Source organism: Rhipicephalus sanguineus, chromosome 6 (assembly GCF_013339695.2).
Source record: "Rhipicephalus sanguineus isolate Rsan-2018 chromosome 6, BIME_Rsan_1.4, whole genome shotgun sequence".
Lineage (NCBI taxonomy): Eukaryota > Metazoa > Arthropoda > Arachnida > Ixodida > Ixodidae > Rhipicephalus > Rhipicephalus sanguineus.
The window spans coordinates 110038953-110053521 of record NC_051181.1 but is presented as its reverse complement, the minus strand read 5'-3'; the positions used below and the strand labels follow the sequence as shown (position 1 = coordinate 110053521).

General features: G+C 46.9%; 1 protein-coding gene across 1 annotated transcript; it reads left to right on the top strand.

Annotated features, from left to right (window-relative positions):
• The first annotated feature begins 2518 nt into the window (after nucleotides 1–2518).
• Nucleotides 2519–3892, top strand: LOC119397471 (uncharacterized). The gene has a single exon (XM_037664898.1). It carries the CDS (start codon nucleotides 2519–2521, stop codon nucleotides 3890–3892), a length of 1374 nt encoding a protein of 457 aa, XP_037520826.1.
• The last annotated feature ends 10677 nt before the right edge of the window (nucleotides 3893–14569 follow it).

Genomic DNA, 14569 nt, shown 5'->3' with positions numbered 1-14569 from the left:
TCCCAAACACCAGGGAAAATTAACGTAAAGGAGACAAAAAGCCTGTCCCAAAAACTAGATTGCTTCTTCGGTTCAAAGGGGAAACTCTATTAAGTTGAGGCTAGACGAACGAAAATCTTAATGGGAGGAAAGAATACCGCTGACCTTATTTTCCAATGGAAGGCTCTTCCTGCGCTGTCCAGCACGATTTGAGCTTTCACAGTCCGTAGTTTCTTCGACGGGGGAGGTAATAATCTCCGGCGTTGCCTGAGAGCCAGATTAATCGGATTTCTCCGTACACTTCACACAGAACAACAAATACACGTAACAGTCGGCCAGCCAGCCGTTGCTGTATGCTTAACGTTCGCCCCGCACTGCAATTAAGGAATGTCATCGGAAAAGAAAAGATTAGAAGCGAAAAAGTAAGCTAAGTATCCACACTGTGTAGAGTATCGAAAAACGAAGGAACTGCGACAATTGATCCCACAATGAACGGTAGGTACTCTTAATTAACAATCGCCTTTGGTCTTCTTTGTACTTCGCATTTTAAGTGTGCGCGGTGAGTGCAGGCGAGCAGCAAGTCCACTGCGCAAGAAAAATGAGATAACTCCCGTTCCCCGTTCCGCATGACCTGCCTGCACTCCATACATTTATACCCGCAGTTTTAATTTCTTTTTTTTTTATGTCTCTCGTTCTACTTTGCACGTGAGCAATTAAGAAAGACCTCAGTTCAACTTCTCTTCAAAAGGCACTGCGTCTCAAGCGATTTTCTCGAAGCATTCAATGTCTTATCAGTAGTACACGATATACAGAAGGGCGCGATAAAACGGTACACAAGGAAGAAGATAGACACGGGACGACACGTTATCAGTAGTAATTCAACTTCAGCGTTGCTCCTAACTTATGCCGTATTTCGCTCTTTGCGACAGTTAAACAGTGCTAACATCGTTTTCATAGTATCCTCGGCGGCATAGTATCCTGACTAAATGGTAATTTCATTACCGTTCTATATATATATATATATATATATATATATATATATATATATATATATATATATATGGAACGGTAATGAAATTACCGTTTAGTCAGTTCAATATTTATGGTATTCTTCGAGGGCTATATCGGTTTATAAAACAGTTCTACACAGACAATAAACAGCCAGATACTGTCTGAAAAACGTAAAAAAGAACAGAAACATTACACTCGTATTTCTTGACCGTTTTTTTCTGCAAAGTCCGTTGACTTCGTTTCCCAGCATATCAACGATATTAAATGATGAAACGGTGTTCTCACGTCTTACTCGGTGCATTAGACTAACTAGAAACAGGTCACAAGTTGAACAGATCTGGGTGCCTTCGCAAAAGTAAAAACAAAGGAAACATTGGTTAACAAGAAGCCTGCATGGCTTCTTTTTTCATTAAATATTCGCGAGATTTGGCTCCAATGGCGGTGTTCAGAAATACTAAAGGGCACAAATACAATTACGAGCTTTATTCCTCGACGTCCAATTTCTCTTGTTGCCGTCAGGACAAGATGACACTCGCTTGGCATTGCCGATCGGAGTAACTCACTTAGTGACTAGCATGTGCCTTCCAACCCGTCCTTGCCCCCGACCTGTCTTTCTTTCTCTTTCTTACACGCTGCTTACGTTAAACAATTTTCTGTTGCACAAGCCGTCGGAGTCGGAGTAGGCTGCATAATTTAACACCACGTATTCGTCTCTAGACCGAGTGCCGTTCGACTAAAAGAATTGCGCGAAGTTTGCACAAGTCGCGCAAGGCTTTGCACAGCAAGGCTGGTCGATCCTCAATTCTTCTCGCTATATATATATATATATATATATATGTGACGTTATGAAGGAGAGACGTCCAGCGGCACAGACGCCATACTTTTATTCTATTCACGCGCCCTTTCTTCCTCGTCAGCTTCTACCTGACTGGCTTCATGCGTCACATGATTCCCCCTCCCCCCGAAAGAATGCGAGAGTTACAAGTCAACAAGGAGACTCGCATAAAAAATGTCCAAACATGCAGATAGTTCCATGTCCCAATAGATGTCCCTAAACTCGCAGAAAAAAGTATTCAGAGTGGGCAGCAGTCCGGTTATATCTAGGAGAGCTCTGGTGGTCGAGGCTGGCTGTTGCGCATTAGATGACATGAGCATATTCTGCACATGGACACTGATAACACAGCTTGATCTCGTCTGAGAAACGAATGGTGGGGCACCTTGTAGCATCGGCACATCGGGTGTCGTGTGCGTTGCATCCTTTGTCGTGACTGGTACCCATGCAATGCGTGCAGTTTGCGTGTTCGTTGACCGAGGTTGATGGGGCGATGACCGTTTCCTTCCGGAATAGGTGTGGTTTGGCGTCTTTGTCGTCGTTTTGTGTCCTTTTGTCTCAGTCGCTTTGGTCGTAGGCTGAATCGTGATCTCTGCTGGAGAAGTGTTTACCTTGCCGAACGCTGCTCATTTCGTTTGGCATTATATTTGTGAATTTTCACAATTTCCGGGGATCATCGCTCTCCTGCGTGCAGCGATGGATCCAGACCCCACCGTACGCAGTCCGGACTTGGCGCCGCCTTCGACGTCAACCTCAAGGAAGCGCAACAGCCGAGATGACGACACCACCAGTGACAGCACTGAACTGTACACGGCGAGTAGTGAAGACAGCGATGACAATTTCATCCCTGCAGTGAAGCGCAAAGCTAAACGGCGAATGGTCGGTGCGTCTTCGCCAGCTAGCATCTCTACCGTGAAGGCTGCCTGCAGTCGTAAACGCCATACCATACTCTTTGTTCCTGTTGACTCTTCGGTCAACCTGAAGAACATAAACAGGCAAGTGATATCGGCACGACTCGAAGCCATCGTGCCTAATGAGATACAAGATATTAGACTCAACCCACGGAAGAATATCTTGGCCATAGACGTTGAGCACCCGGCTGCGCTACATACCTTGCGAAATGTTACGGAGCTTGGAGACATCAGACTCAGTGCTTACATCCCGCAGGATAGCGACACGACGACGGGCGTCATTTATGACGTCGACGTTTCTATACCGAATGCAGATCTTCCTGTGCTGATAAAGCCAGCTACTGAGGCCACGGACATATTGCAAGTATGTCGGCTTGGCAACTCCCGTTGCATCAAGGTGATCTTCAGAGGCGATTGCATCCCATCGCATGTGAAGGTTGGTCACTTTCGTCACGTTGTCCGACCCTACATTCCAAGGCCTCTGCAGTGCCATAAATGTCTGAAACTGGGCCATGTTAGTGGCGTGTGTAGCAACAAGCCAGCATGCCCACGATGCGCCGAACCCCACAAAGCAGAGGCCTGCAAAGCAACTCTCCTAAAATGCAGCAACTGCAGCGGAAACCATGATGCCTCATCGAAAGACTGCCCAGTACTCAAGAAGGAGAGGAGCATTCTGAGGCAAATGGTGAAGGATGGATCCTCACGAAAGGAAGCAGTAACGGTTGTACAAAGACGGCGTTCCCGTCGACGACGGTGCTCGAAGAAAAGAAAAAGCAGTCATCTGCCAAATGTGCCTTCACCTACGCCGCCACCGCCACCACCGCCGCCGCCACGACCACAGCGACCGCCCCCGCCCCCACCGCCAGGTGTGATTCGTCCAGAGGTGCAGAAAGACACTGAGGCGCAAAAGAGAGCATCTGACAGTGATTGGCCTGCTTTACCGCGGGCACACGTACCTACGGAACCAAAGCATCCACAGTCGACAACGGCTACGTCAACAACAGGCAGTCTATCCGCCCAAGAGGTCCAGGTTTTTTCTGTCCTGAGGTCGCTGATGAGTGTTATCCACACTCTCCTGGCTAGTCTGCAGATACCTGCCGCTAAATGCGCACTGCAAGTCTTGGACACACTCGAACCAGTACTTGCCGGCTTGCAGTAACAAGATGGCACACCATACAACACATCCGCCTTTCCGAAAACAAGTCAAGGGTGCTTCCATAATTCAATGGAACGCCAGAGGTCTGCAGTCAAGAATGTCTGAATTTAGGCAGTTCGTTTTTGAGAACAAGTTCCCCATCATCGTCATTTGTGAACCACATTTTTCAAAAATAGCTCGACTGTCGGGCTATGAAACATTTGTTTCTTCGTCATGCATTGAGCGAAGTCAAGTTGCTGTGTATATACGTAAAGAGCTCACGTATGTTCGCCAAAGAGTAGAGCCTAACGAAGGAAATCACTACGTGTGTCTACATGTCAAAAAGAAGAAGTTGTCGTTTACACTGATAGGCGCATATATACCTCCGTCGCGTCGCCTTGATCAACAGATCCTAAATGATATATTTGCAACGACTCCCGCACCTTGGATATTGATGGGCGACTTTAACGCCCATCATCCACTGTGGGGAAGCGTCAGGACAAATCGAAGAGGCACGAGCCTTGTTGATCTTGCATCACAGCACGGACTTCAGGTGCTGAACGACGGCAGCCCGACTTATCTCCGAGGAGTAGCTTACAGTAGCTGCCTGGACTTGACATTAGTGTCGCATAGTATTGTCACGAAAGTTCAATGGTTCACAGATATTGAAACTCACGGCAGTGACCATATTCCCACGTACGTGACAGTAAGAGGCTTGGGCGGTTCTCCTTCTCCTGGACACTCAAGACGAATTGACTGGGAAGCGTATCAGATGTCCGTGGAGGACAAGTGCATGCACGAACCGCCGGAATCAATTGAAGAAGTGATTCGTAATGCGATGGAGACTTCTACGAAGATGTGTTTGAAAACATCGAGACGTACAGCACTTGACCAAGAGTTGGAGCAACTTCGAGCTATCCGTCGGCGTGCCGAAAGACGATATAGACGCACGAAATCCATCTATGACCTCAGAGAATCCAGACGCATTCAGAAGAAAATCCAGCGTCGTATGCACAAACTTCAGGAACAACGATGGAAGAGCTTCTGTGACTCGCTAGATCCTCGCAAGCCTTTGTCCCCCGTATGGAGGACTCTTCAAGGCATTCACTCACATCCGCAACAGCGTCATCCCTTCGCTGCGCTGGCACTACATCAACGTCGCTCACAGCTTGAAGTCTCCGGTGAATTTTGTGCCAAGATCGCTGGGGACATCGCTATACCGACCGACCTGTTACCACATGACGTTCCGGTTGCACGAGATCAGCAAATGGAGGTTCCATTCTCTATGGAAGAACTTCATGCAGCACTGAACACGTGCAGGCGCTCGTCGTCCCCAGGTCCAGATGGAGTGACCTATGCTGCCTTACGTCACCTGGGTCCGAAGGCACAACGCTGTCTCCTGGACATATTCAATCAATCTTGGCATGATGGCGAAGTCCCCGACGAGTGGAAGTGCAGCCGCCTGGTACCTCTGTTGAAGCCTGGAAAGTCTCCGCTGGATTTGGCATCATACCGGCCCATCGCACTAGCAAGCTGCGTCGGCAAGGTCATGGAGAGGATGCTGCTGACACGCATGGAATGGTACCTAGAACATTATAACATCTATCCGGATGCTATGGCTGGCTTTCGACGGGGTCGATCTTCAATCGATAGCGTCATTGACTTGGTTACCTCCGTTCAGCAGCAGAAAGCTAAGAAGCGGCTGTCGGTAGCACTGTTCTTAGACGTGAAAGGTGCCTATGACAACGTGACCCACGAGGCCGTTCTCGAAGCTCTCGAAGCAGCAGAACTTGGAGGTCACGTCTTTCGATGGGTAAGAAGCTACCTCACAAAGAGATCCATGTTCGTTCTAACAGAAGATGGGCCTACGAATAAGCATTTCACAAGTCGTGGGGTGCCACAAGGTGGCGTGCTGAGCCCGACTCTTTTCAACCTAGTTCTGGTGGGGCTCACCGAAACGCTGCCACAGACGGCTAATATATCTCTCTACGCTGACGATATCTGCATCTGGGCGTCCGGCGTGACACGGCCTCAAGTGCGCGCAAGAATACAGAAGGCGGCAACATTGACATCCGCATACCTTCGCCAGCAAGGTTTGACTATCGCTACAGAAAAATGTGCAGCAGTGGCATTTACACGCAAACCGATGTGCTTCTACCCAGTGTGCATCGAAGGCCACTCAATTGCTTATAAGAGCAGCCATAGATTCCTAGGTGTCATCGTGGATCGCGACCTAACCTGGAGTCCCCATGTCGCACATCTGAAGAGAAAACTCATATGCATTGAGAACGTATTTAAGTTCGTTGCCGGAAAATCATGGGGACCATCCGTGCATTCAATGCTGCAGCTTTATACAGCCCTCTTTCTCGGATTTCTACGGTACAGCCTTCCTGCCCTGTCCAACACGTGCAAGACTAACATCCGTGCACTACAGAGCGTGCAAGCCCAAGCACTTCGGACATGTCTTGGCCTTCCAAGATGCTCATCGACAGTTGCAACTATCGCTATCGCACAAGAACAGCCGGTCGCAACTCATATCATCGTTGAGACGCTGAGAGCGTACATACGGCATTTGTCACGGCTACCGTCACATAATTTAGCGTGTTTGCCAGCGCGGAGGCCCCATGCTTCATTCTGCGGTATTGTGACAAAACACTACGACATATTACCACCTGGCTTCAAACCTGCGATGCGTCCGGCATCTGCGTTGTGGACTCTCCATCAACCTGACGTGTGCTTATCGGTTCCTGGAATCGTTAAGAAGGCACGCATGTCACCGCTAGCCCTGAAGCAGTTGTCTTTGCGTCTGTTGGAAGAAACCTACACTGACCGCAAGCATGTTTACACCGATGGCTCCACTAATTCCAACAGCTCTACCGGAGCGGTGGTTGTTCCATCTGATGACGTACTGTTACAGTTCAAGTTTTCGCACATCACGACGTCGACAGCCGCAGAACTCGCAGCGCTTCAAGGTGCGGTCAAGTACATCCTTCAGCAGCCACCTAATCGATGGGCCATCTTTTGCGACTCCAGGTCAGCCTTACAAACACTACGGTTTGCTTTACGGCACGGATTACACGAACAATCCGTGTACGAGATAAGGCACGACTACCACCAAGCACTCGAGAAAGAACATGACATTATATTTCAATGGCTGCCGAGTCATTGCGGAATTGTCGGCAATGATCGCGCGGATGAAGCTGCACGATCGGCTCATGACCTAGACCAGCGGACACCCATACCACTCTTGAGAAAAGATGCCGCGTGGCGACTACAATCACTCGCACGCCGTATCACTCTTCTACAATGGAATACGCCGGGTTTTTCCAACGCGCGCCTGTATTCGATTGACCCGAATTTACAACTTCGTTTGCCATCCGGGCTCTCAAGACGCGATGCAACTTTACTGTGCCGCATGTGGTTGGGCGTGGCATTTACGAATGCGTATTCGAGTCTCATTGGAATGGCCAGCAGTGCGGCATGCAACATTTGCGCCTGCGAGGAGACGCTGGAACACATTCTATGCCACTGCCCATCATACCAAGCTCAACGACGTAGTATGGAAGTCAAGCTCCGTCACCTGGACTCAAGACCGCTGACAGAAAAGAAGATCTTGGGACCTTGGCCTACGGTCTCGCATATGCGCAAGGCCACGAAAGCCCTCTTGTGCTTCTTGAGGACCACAGGACTTCACGAGCGCCTATGAACTAACAGCGCGAGTTCGTGTTGTGTAGTTTCAAACTGTTCATCCATCCCTTTCATACTCTTCTTCTTTCTTCTTTACCCTTTCTTTTCTATTATTTCCCCTTCCCCCACCCCAAGTGCAGGGTAGCCAACCGAGCCAAAGCTTGGTTAACCTCCCTGTCTTTCCTCTTCGTATCTCTCTCTCTCTCTCTGCTGGAGAACACTTGCTTGACTACCCCTCTTGCGAAAATATCTTGCATGTGATGTCTTCTTTGTCTTGACACCTTGAATTTGTCGTCGCTTCAGTTGACTCGCTTGTAAACGTCTTCCTTTAATCCGTGAGTGTTGTTTCGATGTCTTTAGTTGTCCTTGTCGGACAACATGTCGCTTAACATGGCCGATTTGCTTGGGCTTGTCTCGTTGATGTTGCGGCCGATGTTGCGGATGTGGTATTCTTTTCAGAACATGACTTTCCTTTTCGGCGTGAGTTAATGCAGTATTCAATGGGTCGTTGGTGAACAAAGGGCTAATGCTTGGCGTGTCGGGCATTGATGGTGGTATGTCAGAATGATTACAAAGCTTTTCACAGGGTTCTACGACGTCTTTCACCACGAATGCTTCTGGCAGTTGGCAGCGTGCGAGGTTCGATGCACCTGAGCCTTCGGTATTGATTCGACTATCGCGTATGTGGGTGCTGATCAATCGTGAGGGTGACTCAACATTGCTTCTCCTTTCAAGTGGGTGAGCATTAGACGACGATACGGCAGCAGAGATGCCTCGGTTAGGTTCCGGTTGCGAATGCTGGTAACACTGCGTAAGTGTTGAATTAAAACCTTGTGGCGAAAGACACCTCTTGGACTCGTCCTGGCGTGAATGGGTATTTCCCCGACGCGTCAGCTGCTCCATCCTAACCTCAGCGTGCTTGTGAGGCGGGCAGTGGACATTATGAGCAATCGAAAAGCCAAGTGACGGAAAACCAGGTGGCGGGCCACAGATGCGAGGTGAGGAACCACGTGCATCGGGTAGGTCAGTAACACACCGAGTGCTGTAATGCTGTGACGGCTGAGAAAAGGCCGATTTCTCTGCACATGGGAAACCTGGTGGAAAGCTGGGTCTTTGAGGTAAAGGACCTGGATGTCTTTTAGTGAACGAATGCTTTAACTTGTTGCTTGGAAATTCAAAGGGCGTGCTCGTCGTCGTTTGACTATGATGGTAGTTACGAAGGGAATGCTTGTTACTGCGACGACAGAGTTGAAATGTCCTGAGCTGGTGGGTAATAGGCGAGTCTTCATGGTATCCTTTAAAGCGAACGATCATTTCTTCTTTGATTTTCTACCAAGATTCTTCGTTCTGAAAGATGTGTGTGAGGTAAAATTTGAAAGCCTCACCGGTGACGTAGTCGTTAAAGTTGGCGACCATGTCCCGTTCCGACCATGATGCAGCGGAAGCGTGGCGTTCGAAGAGGTTGAACCAATCCTCCACGGGTCTATCGTCCGCTGATCCGGCGTACTTGGGGATGTCAAGGTTCACCGATGATGCCGCCATGAAGCTGGTCAATGTATGCTGCTAGGATGTGCTTCAGTGGTTCATGTATGGTCACGGCGTCTTGTTCAGAACTTCGTCGATAATGCGTGGGCGATGAAGTGGCTGCCAGGTCTTCATCCTGTCGACTTGTGTGACGTTATGAAGGAGAGACGTCCAGCGGCACAGACGCCATACTTTTATTCTATTCACGCGCCCTTTCTTCCTCGTCAGCTTCTACCTGACTGGCTTCATGCGTCACATATATATATGTGTGTGTGTGTGTGTGTGTGTGTGTGTGTGTGTGTGTGTGTGTGTGTGTGTGTGTGTGTGTGTGTGTGTGTGTGTGTGTGTGTGTGTGTGTGTGTGTAAGGCTTAAGTGCGGAAGAGTAACTTCGGTTGCCGCAAGGTTCTAAGTATAAAAGTAGATGCGCTTTCGTGAAAACCAGCTGTTTATTTTGTCGACGTTTCGACGGGAGCCCCGTCTTCTTCATATGTCCATGTAAATGCCCGGTAGGGGGCCACGCTTGTTGTTGCCGCGGCCCCCTACCGGACATTTGCAGGGACATATGTGGCTAACAGTGGACTGGGCGACCTCCGCTCAGTTGGTGCCAGTGTATACTGAGGATGCCACCCGTACAGCTTGCGAAACGTCTATGTAGTAATTTTATTATATTTTTGCTGTGTTAAGTCAGAGTAAATCTTTTAGCATCATGAACTCGCCCGGCTTTTGGAACATTTTTGCAGCTTTACAATCAACGGTTACCTTAAATGCGCCAATAAAACAGTGTCGCCATCAATCGCCGGCTATAAGAAAGGAAACAGTCAATGCACCTCCATCCATTTTCGTAAGTTAGTAGACCGTACGAGCGCGTATGACCGTGTGGTGTTGCCAGCGAGAAATCAGACGCGCGCCTGCCTTTTCATTCGCTTATTTTTTTCCGTTAACCCGGTTGTACTGTGCAGTGTTAGAGCAGCCAGCTATAAGCCTTCTTTTTTTTTAATAGCGAAGCTCTTGAAGCTAGCCGTATTTGTGCGGCCAATCAGAAGACTGTCATTTTTAAAAACGGGTATGTGCCACGGAAATTGGGCAAATCCTACTACTGACCACTGGTTCACTAAGAGAGGGACAGAAATCTATAAAAGAAAGAGAGAGAGAAAATTTGAGAGAGAAAGAGAGAAATAAAATCAGAGATAAAGAAAGGGAAAAAAGAGAAATCAAGATAAAAAGAACGAGAAAGAGAAAGAAATAAGAAGAAATAGAAAGCACTAGATACAAAATAAAGGAAAGAAGATGAATCTAGGGCTCGTTTTCTTTGTTAGACACAATATTAATGAGAACCAACAGACAATAACGCCAAGGCAAGTATAGGGGGTGTTATTTGTAGTATTTAGAATATAAATGTGAAGAAAGTAAAGTGGACGAAAAGATAACTTGCCGCCGGCAGGGACCGAGCCTGCGACCTTCGAATAACGCGTCCGATGCTCTACCACTGAGCTACGGCGGCGGTCATCCTCCCGTCCACTTTATGGGGTATATATGTGCACTTAGACCTTGGAGTGTTAGTCAGCGCCATTCGCAGCCATGGCGGCGAGTGTGGAACACTCTTTTTCTGCCTTTCTGGCGTCACGTAGCACGTGATCTTTTTACGAGCTGGCAGCTGACCAATAGTCCCTCGCATACTACCTGAAGGCATCAAGTCTGCCAGAACGAGACCCTTGCTATGAATGAAGGAAAGAAGATGAATCTAGGGCTCGTTTTCTTTGTTAGACACAATATTAATGAGAACCAACAGACAATAACGCCAAGGCAAGTATAGGGGGTGTTATTTGTAGTATATAAATGTGAAGAAAGTAAAAAGTACACGAGCCTTGCTGCCATTCACATCCCACCCGTACGTTCGGACAGGGTCGTAAATGTAATGAGGAAGGGCGCAGGTGATCGCAGCTGCAACTTCAGCTGGGCTATAAACAATGTCTTTATAGTGGTCCTAGCTTCGTAGAATATTGTGACAACTACAGTTATGCCTCCGTTGGTAAAACTTCCGCGTAGTATGCAGCCTTGCGGAACCAGTATGGATGTATAAGGGGTGGAGATAAGGTTCACACGTAATCATAACAACGACCTCGTTAAAAGCAAGACCGCAGGGTAACACGCAGTGACACTGACACCACGAACTCTACTTTTTCACAAGATCTGCGGCACTCATGCAAAAGTTAACATTCGTGCCTTTTCACTTCTTCATTCTCTAGTTGTCACTCGTCAGCGAAATGCCGGCGCCGCCATCCTCTCCTAGAGAGCTCTGCGCGACTGCTAGGCGAGATTGTTATTGCCCATCAATATTTGACCGACTTCCTTACTGAAACCTTCGACGCTGTTTTATGTCACTCACTGGGCGTCGCCCTGCTGGCGCTAAAAACGCTCGCGAAAATCCAATAGGCTGAACGGCTACACTATGCCATGGACCAAATTTATAGCGTGCAGCATTCTATGCGAGCTCATAATGTAGAATAGAAACTTCGTATCGATATATTAGAATTTCTTGTAATGGAATGATCAGACTGCTTTCACAATCGTTGTTGACCAAGAGCTCACAATGAGGCTCATAAGCTGCTCTTAAAGAAGTTTAACACACGTACTTGTTTTTCTTCTTCACTCTGAGCAATTTTCTTGATCTGCTAAAACTAACACGTGGCATTATTCGGCACAAGCCACGCACAATTACCGTAACAGCTGAAATCTGGTCAGTGGGACACGTGAGCAAAAAACGAGGGGGACCTACAAAGGTAAACTGAAACTTATCCTCAGCAAGTGGTAGTTGGACAGGAAGACCACGAAATTAAAACCCAGCTGCCTTGCGACATTTCAACGAATGGTCCTCAGACATCTGTGCACAGCAAGAGTTTCCTGTCGCTCTTCTGACAAAATTGTTGCGCTGCATTTAGCATGAATAGTCAGTGACCGACACCAGAATTTTATCTATTTTCTGGTCGTACGTAATATCCGGTTTCCTAGGTAAGAGAAAACTCGTAATAAGGCATTACTCGTAAGGGGGAGGAATTAGACCCCCCCCCCCCAACCCGGAAAGTTTGATGGTATAAAAACAGGTGTTTTTCTCGAATAGTGAAAGCCTTCAGAAAAGGCACCCTCCCCTACCTCCCCCCCCAAAAAAAAAAAAAATTCCTGGCTTCGGGCCTAGTATTTGTAAAGCAATATAATATTTTAATTGAGGCGCAGCGCTTTTTGACTCAAAGGACATGTTGCTACGAATTTCTTTAATTCAATAAAGTTATTCCAATCCAAATCCAATAGCTACAAATCTGCACACGCACACGCACACGCACACGCACACGCACACGCACACACACACACACACACACACACACACACACACACACACACACACACACACACACACACACACACACACACACACACACACACACACACACACACACACACACACACGCACACACACAATGCGCTGTTTGGTGATTTTCCCGCATTTTTGTTTTTGTGACGCTACGCTGAAAAAAATTGCATTATCATATACCAGCAAACTTATAGTTATGCATTAAATCGACACACGACAAGTATAAGCAAAGCAGTCAATAAAATATGCAAGCAAAGGCGAAAAATGAAGTATGAACTAACTTTTCGAGAAATACGAAGGGTTAAAAAACGGACAGTGCTTCATTTGTGCGTCGCAATCAGTTTAATTTTATATCAGTATTTGATTTCGAGTATTAGTAAGCACTAAAACCTGGCTTCCTTTTTTTTTTTCAACGGGAAGCAGCATCTAGTCACGCCATTTGTGTAATGTTCGCGTGTTGAAATCGCTTTACAGCGCATCCGGGAGTCCTAAACGAAGCAGCTTGAATTATTGAGCGTCGTCCCAGTGACAGTCCTGAACATCTGAGCAACAAAACAAACATAAACAAAAGCACGCTATCATGAATGCGAGTATGAGTTTTAAGACTGCCGGAAACGCAGTTCCGCGTTTACAACGTTTATTTTACGAGCGTTCTCCGCTAAGCAAAAGTGCGGGGAGTTCGCAGTGATAGCGAAGACGCACGCCATCGAGCCGCGCCCACGCATTGTTCCAAACAGCGATGCCACGAAAGCTAGTGAATGAATGAACACACGAACCACAAAAAGCGACACCCACTCACTTTCCCTAATAAACCTCAGCTTTGCTATAAGGACGTCAATAGCCATACAAATGAACATGTGACATCTTGCCGAGGATGTAAAAAAAATAAAAAAATTTATGCTTACTCGTTTGCCCGGTATACTTTGAATATTTGCTCCTTTACATAGCCCCCGTGCTAACTGCTGGATGCTACCACTTGCTTATCAATATATGTAAAAAGAATGGTTTTTATGAGTAGAGGTGCGAGGGGAAAATGCAAAGTGCTTAACCAAACACGCGCCCGGTTCGCTAGAACGGAAAGGGGAATAATAGATAGAATGGATAGCAAAAAGTAAAAGACAAAAACTTAACACAAGGGCAGCTAATATGAGCCCACAAAACACGAAAAGTCCAGTCGACATTAAGAAGCACAATATGGCTTTTCGCATAGCATATGTCAGTATTTGAGGATTGTTCTTGCAAAACATCTTAATTACTGAATAATTAAATCTTTATTTTGTGTGCAGTCAGACACGTGGCATTTCTTTGTAAAATAAAAAACTCAGTCTGTAGCACTAAGTCCACGCAAACGTTATTCATTTCCAGCAAACATTTCTCCATCCCTCATATACTTCTAATGTGAGACTGTCCATGGGAACTCAGCGGCAAATCGTATTGAATTGGGCACCAATTTACACATCGATTTAAGTTATAGAAGTATAGGAATGCATCGGTGTGTTCTACCACAGTTAAGGAATTATGTCCTAGCATAAATTCAAACACCAACTTTCAGAGTTAGCGCCTGTCGTTAATTGTCGTACGCTGGAAGGCAAACAAATAACTGATCTTTTCCACTCAACTTCGTTCTCCTGTGGCGGTCTAAAGGTGATGAAATTAAAAAAAAATTAAAAAAACATTTTCGCTAAGTTATAGCACTATGCGCAGATACTTCTTTTCACCCTTGTTTTTGCCTTTTTTTTACTCTGGCCGTCAAGACACAACTAGTATAACAAGGAAGAGCTTACAAGTGCAGTGAAAAAAAAAAGAACGGTAGCTTCACAGGACTGCCTAACAGTCGTGTAAATGGTTGCCGTCGGTGTATCGTCTTGTCTCACCAAGAGACTTCCCCGTGTGAAAACACATCGCAGTGTGTTTCTGAAAATATCCATCGACCTTGATAAATGCAGTGCTGTGTAGGTAATTTGGTCCTCCCCTTCACTCTCCCCTCTGAGATGCAATCCCAAATTCTTGCTCTCTTGCCAGGATAATGAAACTTCGCCTCGGTTTTGCACAGTGATACAGTAAAGTTGGGACACTGTTTATTTTTCTTAACATGGAGAGACCTGCTTTTGCTAATCTGTTA

Coding starts and splice junctions, on each gene's coding strand:
- LOC119397471 (XM_037664898.1), top strand. CDS start 2,519: ATGGATCCAGACCCCACCGTACGCAGTCCGGACTTGGCGCCGCCTTCG.